General features: G+C 35.2%; 1 protein-coding gene across 1 annotated transcript; it reads right to left on the bottom strand.

The window, feature by feature from the left end:
- Positions 1 to 2,316: 2,316 nt before the first annotated feature.
- On the bottom strand, positions 2,317 to 13,251 carry LOC137167916 (nuclear GTPase SLIP-GC-like). Its single transcript, XM_067570265.1, has 24 exons — positions 13,110 to 13,251; positions 11,666 to 11,747; positions 11,208 to 11,323; positions 10,931 to 10,978; positions 10,779 to 10,808; positions 10,502 to 10,535; positions 10,232 to 10,321; positions 9,736 to 9,829; positions 8,196 to 8,412; positions 7,861 to 8,076; positions 6,850 to 7,056; positions 6,581 to 6,756; positions 6,246 to 6,339; positions 6,074 to 6,161; positions 5,772 to 5,893; positions 5,204 to 5,377; positions 4,937 to 5,098; positions 4,650 to 4,767; positions 4,314 to 4,422; positions 4,087 to 4,220; positions 3,774 to 3,855; positions 3,556 to 3,637; positions 3,403 to 3,467; positions 2,317 to 3,265 (listed from the first exon to the last, which is right to left on the bottom strand). Exons 2-17 carry the CDS (start codon positions 11,730 to 11,732, stop codon positions 4,970 to 4,972), a joined length of 1,902 nt encoding a protein of 633 aa, XP_067426366.1. The 5' UTR covers positions 11,733 to 11,747; positions 13,110 to 13,251; the 3' UTR covers positions 2,317 to 3,265; positions 3,403 to 3,467; positions 3,556 to 3,637; positions 3,774 to 3,855; positions 4,087 to 4,220; positions 4,314 to 4,422; positions 4,650 to 4,767; positions 4,937 to 4,969.
- Between the last annotated feature and the right edge of the window lie 1,153 nt (positions 13,252 to 14,404).

Here is a 14,404-nt window from a genome sequence, read left to right as displayed (position 1 = left end):
CTCCACCTCTCACCAGTGCACTCTGTAACCTCAGAGCCCAGAACAGACAAACCAAGCACTGGCTCTAGAAAGGTCCTCTCGCATTTTTCATGAGTTTCCAATCTGATGAAGCTTGAGAGGATCTGTCAGGAAGAATTCAATAATCTGCCCAATTCCAGGTGTGCAAAACTTGGAGAGACTTACTTAAAAAGACTTGCAGCTGTACTTGCTGCCAAAGGATTAGGGTACAAAGTACTGAATTAAGGGTCTGAATACTTAATATGAATGAGACATATCAGTTTTTGATTTTAAATATTTTTGCAAAAATTTCTTAAAACCTATTTTCACTTTGTCATTATGAGTTATTTGGTGTAGATTGATGGACAAAAATGGCAATTTTACCCATTTAAAATGAAATGTAAAACACAATAAAGTGTGCAAAAAGTTAAGGCTGAATACTTTCTGAACCCACTGTATAACACTTTATATCTTTATATATCACTCTGCTGATGCTGTTTCCTGCCACAGCTCACTGGCCCAGTCCATGCTTTCTGTTTTGGCCAACTTTATTAATGCATTAATAATTATGTTGCTAATAACCATCAGTTCAGATGCCAGGCCAGAAGCAGCATCAATAGTAAACTTAAAGTGGGACTGAAGTTCTTAAATATGAGGACATTTTTAAATACCTATGGGTAACAATGTTAATGGGGAATAAAAAAAATCCTGGAAAGTTACATAATAGTTGTGTTGAATGTTACTAAAAATAATCTTACTGACTCAAATGTGACCCACTGAGGTTTATTTCAAAGTATACCATATCAAATACATTTATTCTGTTAGAATCAGTGCACACAGACTTCACACTAAACATCTGCATACAAACTCAGTGGCAAGATGTGAAAAGCAGTTCACTTAAAGCGGCAGGAAGAAAGACGTGTCTTTGAACTTGACCTCACTTTTATAGTCCAATTGTCAGCTTATCTCTGAAGATATATTTGAATGAGAGAACAGATTTGAGGTCTTATGAAGTTGAAGAGTGGGCTGGTCACACTGTAAAAAGGCCTTCACTACCGTTCACAATCCTGACTATTAAAATGTGGATTTGCTAAAAGGTCCAATAAATGACATTGAGCCTCACCGGATGTCAGCAAACAACTATTTGTTGTGTTAAGATATAGTGGAGTAATGGCGACCTGAGCAGTGAATGACATCACACTTTATCTCTGTGTGTTGTTATCAGAGTTTCTCTGTTCTTTGTTTTACAGGCTGTGCGTGCCCTGCGTGCATTTTAGTGCATGTGCGTGCGCATGTTAGTGCATGTGAGTCCATCCGTGTTCTCGACGTCCGTTTCCAAGATGTCAGCCACGTAACAAACTTTCTCAAATTACAGCTAAACAGTACACTAAGATATGTTTCTGAAAGCATTTCAGGTGAGAAATAGGCAGTGCGACAGAATCTTGATCCATATTTGATCAGCACTGCTTAGTGTGACAGTTTGATCTGAGTTTCTGAGTTGTCGGCTTTTTTTTTCTCCAACTTTATTGAGTGAACAACATACACGTTTGTTTAGGTCTGAGATATTGGTGCTATAGTGCAACATCTAGTGGCTGAATCATGTTTATTGCAACTTTGAATAAATTGATTATTATCATTTTTATTTGTGTTAAATCACACCTAATTAAAAAGTGTCAATAACTCATTATTTCCTGTATTAAAACTATGCTTTAAGATTCAGGTTAAGAGCTTGTTGGTTAAAATGTCAACTGTGGTGATGCTAACTAATTATGCAAACTAGATTTGACGCTATACCACAAAAGAAGAGTTGGTAAAAAAAATGTTCAAAATTCCTGTCCTGAAAAGTCCTGATACAAAAAAGTCATGTGTATATGTGGACTATATTTTATTGTATTGTTTAGTCAAAGCAAGATGCAAATGAGAAACATCAATGCACTAGATAATTTTATATTCTTCTCCGTGTGTCTCACTGTTATCACTTGTGTTGCTGATGGATGGCTGATTCTAAAGATGAACATGAATATTTTATCTTAAAACAGTATTTGATCAAGAAATTCTATTCATGAAGCTTTGTCCTCTAACAGGCTACTTTGGATTGAGCGCATATCTTCACAATCTACATACTGAAATCTGCCTGCAAGTACTCATCCAGTCTGGGATGAGCCCGGATAACCCTGGAAAGTGGAGTCTACAAAAAGGGCAAACAGATGTTCCAATTCATTATCCACTTCCTACAGTCAACAACACTGATCCAGTGAGACAATTCTTCACTAAAAGATGACGTACAACATCTTAAAATCAAGTCAATCAGCAGAGTGATTCTCATAGTATGTCTTTTTATTTTATTTTATTAGCTAATTTTGCAAATTTGTATAAAACACAGGTTTAGATTAATTTTCCACAAAAAAATGACCATTCATCGGATTCTGTTGTTTTGCGATACAAAAAGTAAAACCGTGTACAGTATTCAATCTTACAATCAAAACTGGTGTTAGAGGAGAATCTAGAAATGCTCTCTATAGCAAACATGAAGCATTGTCACTCAAAAGTGAACTAATTTATTGGAAAGTACACCATTTCAAATATTAGTTAGAATCAGTGCAGACAGACTTTTATGTTAAAGTATGAAAAACAATGAAAAAATAGTAAATAACTGAATGAGTAAGATGCCACTTTTTTCTCTATTTTTCATATATGAAGACGCATAGAAATCATTAGTATTGTCCTTGAACACAACACGAAGAACAGTCTTTGAAAAAAGTCAATGTCAAATCCAACCTACAGTATGCACTGTATTCAAGGTTCAAGGTTCAATTTATACATCCATCAAATCATTGAAATCATAGTGCTTTCATTCTGATCACTCAACACTAAACTCATGATATAAAACCATGGACAAAAATATGAAAATATATTCAACAACAGGCAAAGCTTAAAAACAAAATGTCTCTGGAGACTCATAGTGGTCTTACAGCTAAGACACATACATCACAGCGTCCCTGGTTTAAATCTGACAAAAGACCTTTGTTGCATGTCATCTCTCTCTGGTCACATTTCCAAGAAAATAAGAAGTCTCTGCATGCTATTCAAACTATTAAGTAAACAATTAAAATAATCACATCAAAACAACATTCAAAGAAAAAATGGATAATAACTTGCTAAAAAATGGTTGAGAGCAAATCCAGAGGCCTCATGTCGTCCATCAGCGTGTCCACAGGAACCTTCAGTGGGTGATCAGGCCTGTGCTGTTTTTCTCCACCAAGGAAACCTACAACAAGATAAACAGCAAGGTATGGCTGTCACGTCATCCATTACTAAACATCTTTCTTAGAAAGAATTTATACATTAAGAGAGGACTGTGAGTAGTGAGGAGCACATTGGATCATTGGTTTCACTGTAACATACCTGCACACAATTATCTCAGCTCTTACAGTTGTACTGCAGCTGTTGGGCCGGGTGGATCTGTGATGCTTTAATTAAAAACATTGTTAACATTATTAATAACAAGAAAAGCTCATAATGCAGGTCCTTTGAAAACAGCATTTTAACAAGTTTTACCAAATTACTGATGTTTCTTCATCTGGGCTGCCCATCAAATCATTGTTGTATAGCCTCACCATATCAAGCTCTGTTGTAAAATCTAAAAAAACAAAAACAAAAACCAGCAAAAAGGCATTGTATAAAACAAATGTATTATTAATCCCATTATTGGAAATTTGTTGATTTACTTTAAAACAATTACATGTATATTTCTCATTTTGATATGTTCCCTTTACCTGGGATTGAGAAGTCATCCGTCTTGAGTGACAGGTCAATTGATTTCTGCATAGTTTCCTCCAGTATCTTCAAGATGAACTCCTAATTCAGCATCATAATCTTTGTCAGACAGCCAAGTATTGTTTCTCTATGCCAAATGTATTGAGTCATAGGAGATCTAACTGTTTAAATGTGAGTTCAGAGGGCTGCTCAGACAGGGCAAAATGGTCATAAAATAGCTATATAGATATTTGTATGTTTCTGTCTGTTAGTAAAAATAAATATTACTGTTAACTCTTATCACCATATTTTGTATTATACAATCTGACACACCTTGAGTCCTCTCATCCGGGCCAACATAGCATCTTTAGCCTGCTCAAACATGGTGTTCTTTGAATCATACACGTGCCTCTCAACAGTGTCCCTCATGTTTTTCAGCGTGTCTTGTCCACTAAATTTTGCTGCTTCTACAATGAAAAAGAAAATTGTTGTCAAACTTAATTTTTCTGCATGATTCTATAATAGTGTCAGGTTATGTATGTCATGATCTTCTTTCTTACTTGTGTAGCATTCTTGCATGATTTCCTCTATTGTCTCTGTCAGACTGCTGTAGATTTTTTTCTTATCATCCCGGATGGTTTTGTGGAGTTTTGTCTTAACTTTTTCCTCCTAATAGAGAGAACATAACATATAGATAATACAAAGAAAACTCATCTTTTTCTGTTCATCTAGGAGTGTTAAATCGAAAGTCGACATGCAGAGTCGGCTTTGGAGCAGCAGTTCATTTTCCATAAGGCATCTCCAGTTTTAAACAACTAAAACAAAATTTGTTTTTATCTGCATTGAACTGTATTTGTTAACAGCTGAGATAAGATGGTACTCTTCTCATGTTTTACCTCTGTCTTGAGAAATATCAGCTGCAGTTCGACATCTTTGTACTTGTGAATCAGCTTCTCTGTGTCAAGTGAAAATGCATTGATGACCCCGTTGAATGGTCCACAATTTCCTTCATTTCTGAAACATGTTGAGTTAAACTGTTATACACATGAAACTTTAACTTAATAATAGAACTTGTATATATTATAATATTACATAAGTTAGTATTTTTAAAATGTAAACATCCCCCATAGTTTCTACAATAAGCCCACAAAGGGTTTTATGTCCTCATTATGTCTTTTCTTACGGGAAGGTTTTCCTGAATTTCTCATCAATGCTGTCAGTCAGGCATGACGCTAACTTCACATTGACGTTTATTTCTTTCCCTTTTTTTTTTTTTTGGTTTGAAGGTGCCATTGTTCTCAACTACATACTTCAGTGTTTTGTGAAAAGCACTACCGGATACCCTCTGAAACAAAACAGAAATAACAGAAGCACATAATTTTTACAGTTAATATATTTAAATGAGGTTAAAAATGTGTTATTTTCATGTAATTATATTTCAGATACGTACATTTGGACGTAAGAACTTCAAGAGTTGTTCACATGAACTTTTTGATATTTCAACCCCGTCACAAAGGCATTTTTCGAAAGCCTTACAGGCCTCTTCCATGGGTTTCCTGACTTTATCAAGTTCCTGTCTCATCTTTTCTTCAATGTCTGAGCACACATCCGCTTTTTGGCGACCCTGAATCAAGCACAAAAATTTCAGTATTTAAAGGAATGAAACTATATTTTCTGTTTAAGACAGTATGTGTTATTTCTTTTTTTATGTATGATATGTTTCTGAGGATGACCACCGTCTAATTAATGTGGTTATGTAGCCTCTCTGCAGCAAGCAAAATTCAGGGAATCAACTACCTTGATGGCTAAAATGTCTGTAGGGGTGACATTACAAGTAGACCTTTTTGGTGTTTAATAGGCGTCAAAACATAGTTACTCCACATAGATTTAAGAAGTCTGTCATATGACTTTATCATGTTTATAGTGAATCTGAGCACATTTTACTTGAGCTTACTTATTTGCTATATAATTATTTTCTGAAATAATGACAATTAAAGTCTTGTATTGCTTGATCTTACCACTTCTCTACATCTGGCCCCTTGAATCAGAGAGAGAACCCCATAAGCTCCAGACACATAGTTCAATGTCTCTGAGTGACAGTCATTGAGGTCTTGTAGAAATTTCTGAAGTTTGGGTATTTCTGTAACAAATTGGAAAGTTTGCATCTCACCCATTTAATTGTATTGATCAATTAACATATTTTATAACCAAATCAATCACTTTTGTTTGAATTAAAATGGTTAAAGTAAAATAAAACAAACATGCATTTGATACATTTTCTGTTATCCACAAAGTGTTCGTGTATGGAGACTTCACCTACCAGTGTCATCTGGCCTTAGACATTTTTCTTTTAGAAACTCTTTGGAGCTCACTGTGAACACTTTCAAACAGTCATCACTGAAGTGTTTCTGAAAAATAAAGTTGATTGTAAGGCTGGCTTGCAGTTGGAGACACTCTCTGTGTTTGATTTTCTGTCATTCTATTTAACTCACCTTAATTTGGGCGTTTTTTCTGAATTCTTTGCTGACTTCTTCCTTGGCTTGCATGTTTCTTTTCAATATGAGTGCACGCACATCAGTTGCTGAACTATAAAAAAAGTTTGTATTCAGTGGCATTGAAACACATTAGGAAAACTGGTACAGGCAACAACAATATAATAGTTGATGATCTATCCAGGAAAAGAAAGAATTACAGACTAAGGTTGTGCGTGCTGTGACAACATTATACTGTGTGTACATTTGCTTGTGCTCCTGGCCGTCACACACATGTAAACGTTTAGGCATTTGGATGTTATATTCAACTACTTTTGGCATCTTAAATCACTTACGGATGATCCATATCTTCAATGAGATCAGACTTTGTGCAGATGAAGTGAATTTGCTGACACTCGCCACCATTTCCCATGAGGTTACAGGCACTTTCCAGGATCTCCCAGGGTTCTTTCTCTGCTGCTGCTCGATTAATGTCAGTCACAATCCACACAGCAGAGCAACTCCCAACAATCTGAATGTCAATTATGAATAATTCATTAGTGTTTTGTAATGTTACAGATAAAAACAGTAAAACATGAAACAGGAGTGCATATGAATAAATTACCCCTTTCCACATTTTATCTCTGCTCTTGTTTCGGTCCCCGTTTCCAGGAAGATCCACAAGTGTGACATGCTGAAGAAGTTCATTATTAGGCACCTTGACAGTCACACACTTCACCAGTGGCCAGTACCACCTCTTTACTTCTTTACCTGCTCCCTCCTTCGAGTCACTTCTTGTATATTTGACAAATTTTGCAGATAGCTCTTTGGCCTGCAATAGATATAAAACATTAAACATTGTCAGCTTTGGACAGTGCCTAAGATTATCTGAGATATATTCATTGCAATATACTGTATGTATATGTACTGTAGAAGTGTATCATAGTAGCATAATGCAGCTTCTGTGTCCGAGCCCCATAAGTGATTTGTACACAAGTAGTATTTTAAAATTAATTGGGACTAGCAAATAACTGTTAACTGGTGTAAACAGTTTTTCTTTTTTCTTTGTAATAAAACTCTGGTAGCTGCTTTTATTTGCATACTGTAGATGCTTTTTTGGGTAGTCCTGACCTGCTTGAGATGAATGCATGGATCAGCTTTTCAGGATCCTGTTTGGGTATGATTCCTGTTACACTAGCAACATTTTTCAGATGATGAAAGAGTAACCCTATAATTGATTTAATATGACTGCTAAAATTCAGATCAGAGTCCAACACGACACCAAAACATCTGACCTGTCATATTGTTTTTACTATGTTTTTACAGGTTACATATTTGAAGCAGTTCAGAACATTACCAGAAAGCTCAACAAAGAGTGATCAATCCGATCAAAAACAGGATTGAGATTTCATAATACAAGAATATTAATTATCTGACTCTGTGTTCATGCCAATGTCATTCAGGACCTTAATAAACAGGTAGGTACAAAGCAGTTATTTAAATTAATTTAATTGACAATTTTCTTGATGATTTTCCTATGAAGGGTCAATTTGATATGGGTCTGTAATTATTGAGGACATATTAATCAAGTTTACTGTTTTTAAGTAACTTGTACTGCTTTAAATACATCACTTACTGATTCACATGTCAAAATCTTCCTCTTGGAGTTGAGAAATTCTGGGATTTCTTTGAAATATTTGTTGTCCATGAGGCTTTCAGGGGATTTGTTTTTCCATTCTTCTCCATATAGTGCTGACAGCTTTTCAACAATGTCACGATAATCATCATCATCTTCCCTTTCCTGATCTGCATTATTCCCAAGAAAGGAGGACCACAACTCATCTCTCCACTCCTAAAAAAAGAAATTATATTGACATTAATTACATATTCAATTTAATTAAATAACATGTAATGTAACCAGCAACATACATTTTTAACTAGCTGCATGTGAACATATTTAGCTCATTTTACCTCTTTTGTAATGAACTCAATGTCAGCCTCATACTTTTGGTTGTGCATATTAGCCTCCACCTTAATCATGACTGTGGTACATGCACTGACACTTCCAGAGGGCAAAAGGTTCTTCTCCTTGATGATGGCGTTTATCAAGGAGCTCTTTCCAGCCCCAGTTTTACCGAAGACACCAATCAGCTCCCTCTTGTCTGTCTCCAAATCACTGATTTTGTCCCTGTTGTACAATAATTTGAATATGGGTTAATTCATTAATTTGGAAAATATACAAACACGCTTGATTGACAGTAGCAAACAGGCTACCAGAGTGTCAGTGTTACACCATACAGAACAAGATACAAAGTAAACAAACTGCTACAGCTACAAGACAATGGCAGACAATGTGTTTCTAGAAGGACAATGACCAAACCAGCATCAAACAGATCCGAAGTGACTTCTTCAACAAGTCCTCCAAATTAAACGACCAAATACATTCTTTGACCATGTGCCCTCCAGAGTGACACATATGAACTTTTCTATTCAGCAGTAATCTGAAGGACGACATCATTTTCTGCACTTCCCAAAATTGTTCTTCAAAGTCAGTTCTGTTTGCTGCTGAAGTCAATTCTTGCAGTGCTTTCATGCTGAGTTCAGCTTCGGTACACTTTGACACACTGATTTGTATCGTTGACCAATAAAAATTGTCTGAGCAGGGGGCTTAATTTTATCAAAAGCCATTAAATCTGCAAAGTTTTCTGGATGCAGTGGCTGATGGCTTCCAGTAGAATAATTCCTCTGTAGTCATTGTTATAATTTTGAACCATACAAGTTGGGCCTCTAAACACCTTCACCTTGTTTTGAGAGCTTGCTTGTGCACAAGCAAGTGATGTAGCAAACATGATAAGCTAAACAAAATTTGATGTGTGTTCAGTCTGAAATAATGGGAAGATGTGATAAGCTTAAAAATTTTGATTGGCTAGCCAGATAGTCATTTTATCCCGTAAGCTAGATTTGAATGAAAGATGAGATATTAGGTATTTTGCATGCTTTGACAGTGAAGATTTGTGTAAATATGGTATCATGTGTATCTTCTCTTGTCAATAAGGATGGCCATTCAACTTTTCAATATAGACGACAATGATGTATGAAATTTGTCAGTGGTAAGTGATAAGGCACAAAACACTGTAATAGACTTATTTTAAAAACGTCAGTAAACAGCAAGTAGATGAGAAAATGCATAGTTGACCACAGACATTACAAAGGATCATTAAATAATAGCTGATTCAAATGGAGGATGATTCAAATTTTTTGGGTTATATACTGAATCTGGGTCTTGATTAAAATGATGCAAAATTTCTACGTATTCGCATAAATTAACATAAGTGGCAGTTACATTTAAAGTATGAATGACAAACTATATATTTTGTGTTATGTGGATTTAAGATGAGTCTGTGATTGAAAAAGGATGTGAAAAGTTTCCAAGACAGACCAAAGCTGAATGAGACCTGGCCAGCGGTGGAACCAGGCCCATACAACATAGAATATGTTATTTAATACTTACTTCAGGAAAGCGTTGAGCCTTGTGTTGTCTTCTAGACATAGTCTAGTGTGAACACATGTCATGATGTTTTTCACATCAGACAATATGATGCGTTCTGTCAGAAAAAAATAAAGATTAAGTGAGCAGGAATCATGCACCAGTGTATCCATTGAGTGGTAATGAACAGTGAGGTGTCTTGATATACAAAAATGAAGGAAAAGAACATGTAGTACAATTTAGGGTCCCTAAGAGTGTATCATCAGGTTTATACCAAGGCCACTTACCAAAGAATAAAAGGATAGCTGGGTTTAAATGTCATTGTCATGACATTTGCTTGAATATAGAACTTCTGAGATATATATACTATACATGTGTAACTACTGTAATGTATGTATGTGTAACATAGATAAGATAAAGTATAGCAAATGAAATGTGCTATAGGCTTCTAGGAAATTTCAATACATAAAGGTTTTTAACCTAAAGTAAGTTGTTATTGTTTAGTAAGCAATATAAATACCTGAATATGATCCCAGTGCAGTGTCACAACGCCGTTTAGCTGGTGATTGCCATTTGCTTGACTCACACTGAGGGGCCATCTTTCTCTTCCCTAATTAGATTTTTTATATTGAAACAGAAACCAGAAAGAGTTTGTTACATGTTCCTCTCGATTATTAAAACTTGGTTTCAGTATTGTTGTTCGGTAAAGCAAAATATTACTGCCTTTCAGGCATCCATTGAAAACATCAATGAACACAACAGGTATTTAATTAGATACTGTGTCTCTCACCATTAACAGTTGCGTTACTGGTGGAGGGCAAAACCTGCAGATGAACATGAAAACACATCTTTACAATTCACATACTGAGATTTGCAGTTATGTTTGCATCTAATCTGGCACGAACACCCCACAAAAAGTGTTAACAAATGATGCCATTGTGATCCAAATAAACAATTCTTTCAGGATGACTTTGTCGTATGACACCTCAGTGCCTTAAATGCATATGCATGAAGAAGAGAGGCACATTCCCTGATTAGATTCTTATGAAATTCATTGTCATCTTTACCTGATCAGAGTCAGCTGCTTCTTCATGCTCCTGTTGATATTTAAAATAGAATGTGTATTATCATAATACAGTAAATGGCATATTATACATAATTGTATGAAACTGTAAAACTGGACAGCAAAATAAAAATCACAACACTATACTCAACTTACTTGAGTAGAATCGCTTTCTGTTTCTTGATTTGTTGTGTTTTGTTCTGCCTGGTGACAAAGGAAACTAGTTTTAAATCCATAATTGTAAAGAGCGTTCATAAATTTCTAATGAATGCAATGATTGTCAGTGAGATATTTTAAATCTATATGTACACATCATCAAAACTTTTAACACAGTTTCCTCCTCCTGTACATTGTAATACCGTGTATCTTCACTAGTGAGAATTATGAGATCAAATACATTTGTGTAAAGTATTTTCACAGTGCAGAACATTACCCTCAACAACTTGAGTCTCTTCTTGAATTTTGACCTTGGTCCCGTTTTTGGAATCAAGTTAGCAATTTCTTGATCATCAAGACAGTGAAGAAGAATTTCCTCGTCAATTTCTTCATCTGTAATTAAAAATTATTCAGTTGAATCTTTATCATCCAGAAATGCAGATATCTATTTTATTGAAATATGTGTGTCCACAGATATACATTTTATATTTTTGATAGAAATAGAGCCTATCAGAGCTACTAGTGTTGTTGTATTATATTTTTTCATTATTTTAACTTCATCTTCAGTCACATTCAAATCTTGACTTGTGCTGCTTGCACTGAGACCCTCATTGTGCTAACTTAATATGTCAGTTGTGTACAGTAGAACAATTTTGCACTATTTTCTGTCTGTGGTAGGTATTTTGATTTTTCAGTATTGGTAGCTCATACCAAAGAAGCAGGGTTATACTTTACCTTTAAATCGATCTATCCACTCACTGAGACCCCATTCAGTCAATTTGTTACAAACAAAGTCATCCATGTCTGAGAACAGCAACTGAAAGGTAAACAAACAATTATGATGCTTTAATCAGTCATTACTGCTTGACTTTATTTGAGACAGTTATGATCAATAACATGCAACTGAAGGAAAGGAAGTGGTCATTTTTATGACCAGTATTCACACTGTTATTTGCAATAATGCATAGTATATTTTTATGACCTGCTGTCACATCAGAATTATTTCTTTTTCGCACAGTACTGTGCTGTGCAATACTGTACTGTACATGTAACTTATATATAACTTATATACTTTGTTTGTGATTTTAATTTTAAAATCTAAATTTAATTTAATTTTTTATGCGTGAAAGGATGGACTAGCAAAGTAAGAATTTCATTGTACGGTATAACCATCCATGTTTACTGTGCACGTGATAATAAACTTCTTGAATCTTGAATGAAACTGATTATGGCAGACTCAAACTAGAACAGAAACTTATGCAGGCATTATGTAGTTTCGATTACTCTGAAATCACAATCACTATTACACATCTGCGTCATAAATGTTGGGCGTGGACTCAAGAACTTATATCACGAATCCAACAGCTGTGGGCGGAACTCTACAAACCACAAACACAAACTAATGACAGCTTATCATCTCTGTTCTGTAGCTGCTCTCTTTTCTCAGTTTTGTGTCTTACTGTAAACATTGTAAAAGTTGGTCACAAATGCAGTTTGGACTTCAATGCTACATGTAGGCAGTAAAGTTTTATCATGAGCTGTATAAACCCAATTCATTTGGGAGCAGTACCTACTCCCCCTCAATTAAAATGACAACAAGCCTGCTCTTGCTCTTTATCTGAACTTGTCTGACTGTTACGAAATCAAATTTCCACTCCACAAGGTTAAAGGAAATGAGATTTACATTATGTTTAGTTTAGCATCCTTTTACTCTCCACCACTGCCTTCCGCTCAAAAACCTTTCAGTTTTGCGATACAAGACAGAAAGGTTTTACAGACATTGCGGGTTAAAAACTTAAACTAAAATCATACACAATATAATTCGTTTTTAAAAGTAATAAAATCACACTAGGCAAGCAGGAGTGCGAGGGTTTGGAGTCGAGGGTTAGGGGTACATGATGAGAACAAGGAAAGACACTCACTAGTAATGGGCGGGTCGACACTCACATTTTAAGTCTACTTATACTGTTCAGATTTAAGTGTGGCTTTCAGTTTTATGTCGGTTACACCAAAGTTAAATCATGGAGTGTTGCACTTAAATCAAAAGCATGTTATTGATTAGATTAATAATACAAAATAGTGACAAAATAGAAAGTAGGCTTCTACACATTATGTTTAACTACAGTCTCTCTGTAATATATTCAGTTGTGAAGATAATGCATAAAGTTAGTATACTTACATTTCGTCTGTTCCTCTTTAATGCACTGACATGACTCTGCTTGCTGTACCTGGAGCTCTTTCTTTTATATTGTCTCCACCTCTTGCCAGCACACTCCCCTCTGTACCCTCAGAACAGGTATACCAAGAACAGTTTGTGCCCAAAGTAGTGTAAGTATGGTAAGGACGTCCTCTGAGTGAGGCGAAGGTCCTGAAAGATACATATATGCATTTTCTTTCATGTCCTTTCTGTGTTCTTTTATGAACAAAATGCATTGTACTTTTTCCTCACATTTGATCTGTTTTAAGTTTTATTTTGCCAACAGGTTATCAGATAAATCCTAAAGACTGCTTTTTCCAATGTTCTCTCTGTCAGTATAAAAGTCGAGTCATCCCACTGTCCCTGTCTGTGGAAATAAATAACCTGTGAAAAATAACCTCTTAGCTCTGTAGGCAGTCTGCTGTGTTTGTTTCTTCTGTTTTTGGGCTTTGACTAAACATTTTTGCATTGTGTGACATCTGCAAATGTTTTAATAGCTTAGTTAGTAGTCATTGTGGTTTCTAACTCCTTATCTCCTCTTCCATCATTGCATGAAATTTTGAAATATTTTACTAAAAATCTTTAAGGAATCTCAGTTCAAATTGACACTGATAAAAATTTGGTAACATTTTACTGCACCAACTTGGAGATATGACCAAATACTACACAACCACATACATTTCTCTGAATTATAACCTTTCACCAAACAAATTCTTTAACAAGCTAGTTCATTCCCATGGCATCAGCTTCCTAATGTTATTTTCTATCACTGGTACAAATTTGGTTGCACTATTTGGAGAAATTCCACTTCAAAATCCCCTCCAACACTAAAACTTACACAAACAGATACATTTCTCTTAACTTCCTCAATAGGTTAGTTCTCCGTTGCCATCGCATCAGCTTCCTAATGTACTTATCTATACAAATTTGGTAGCATTATACTGCAGCATCTTTGAGAAATACAAATTCAATTTGTCCACCAAGATGACAAAATATATAAATTAAGTTTGTAGTTAGTTTGGAGAATTCTGTAAATCAAATCAAATCAACAATCTGTATACGTAGTCTCTTTTTTTTAAGTGTAGCCATTCATTTAATAATGTTCTTCATACTTTAGTTTATCCTTGTTATGGTTTCTACTTCCTACTTTAAATTTATAAATATCTTTCCTTGCCACATCTGAGAAATCTCATTTCAAAATAAGCAAATAGAAGTGACGGTTACTCATTATTTCCCCCAGTTGGAGGGTTACAACACTGTTACAAATTTGCATGGCT

The sequence above is a fragment of the Thunnus thynnus genome, chromosome 17 (assembly GCF_963924715.1).
Source record: "Thunnus thynnus chromosome 17, fThuThy2.1, whole genome shotgun sequence".
NCBI classification, from domain to species: Eukaryota; Metazoa; Chordata; class Actinopteri; order Scombriformes; family Scombridae; genus Thunnus; species Thunnus thynnus.
Note: the sequence above shows the minus strand (reverse complement) of the source record. Positions and strands in the feature narration are given on the sequence as shown.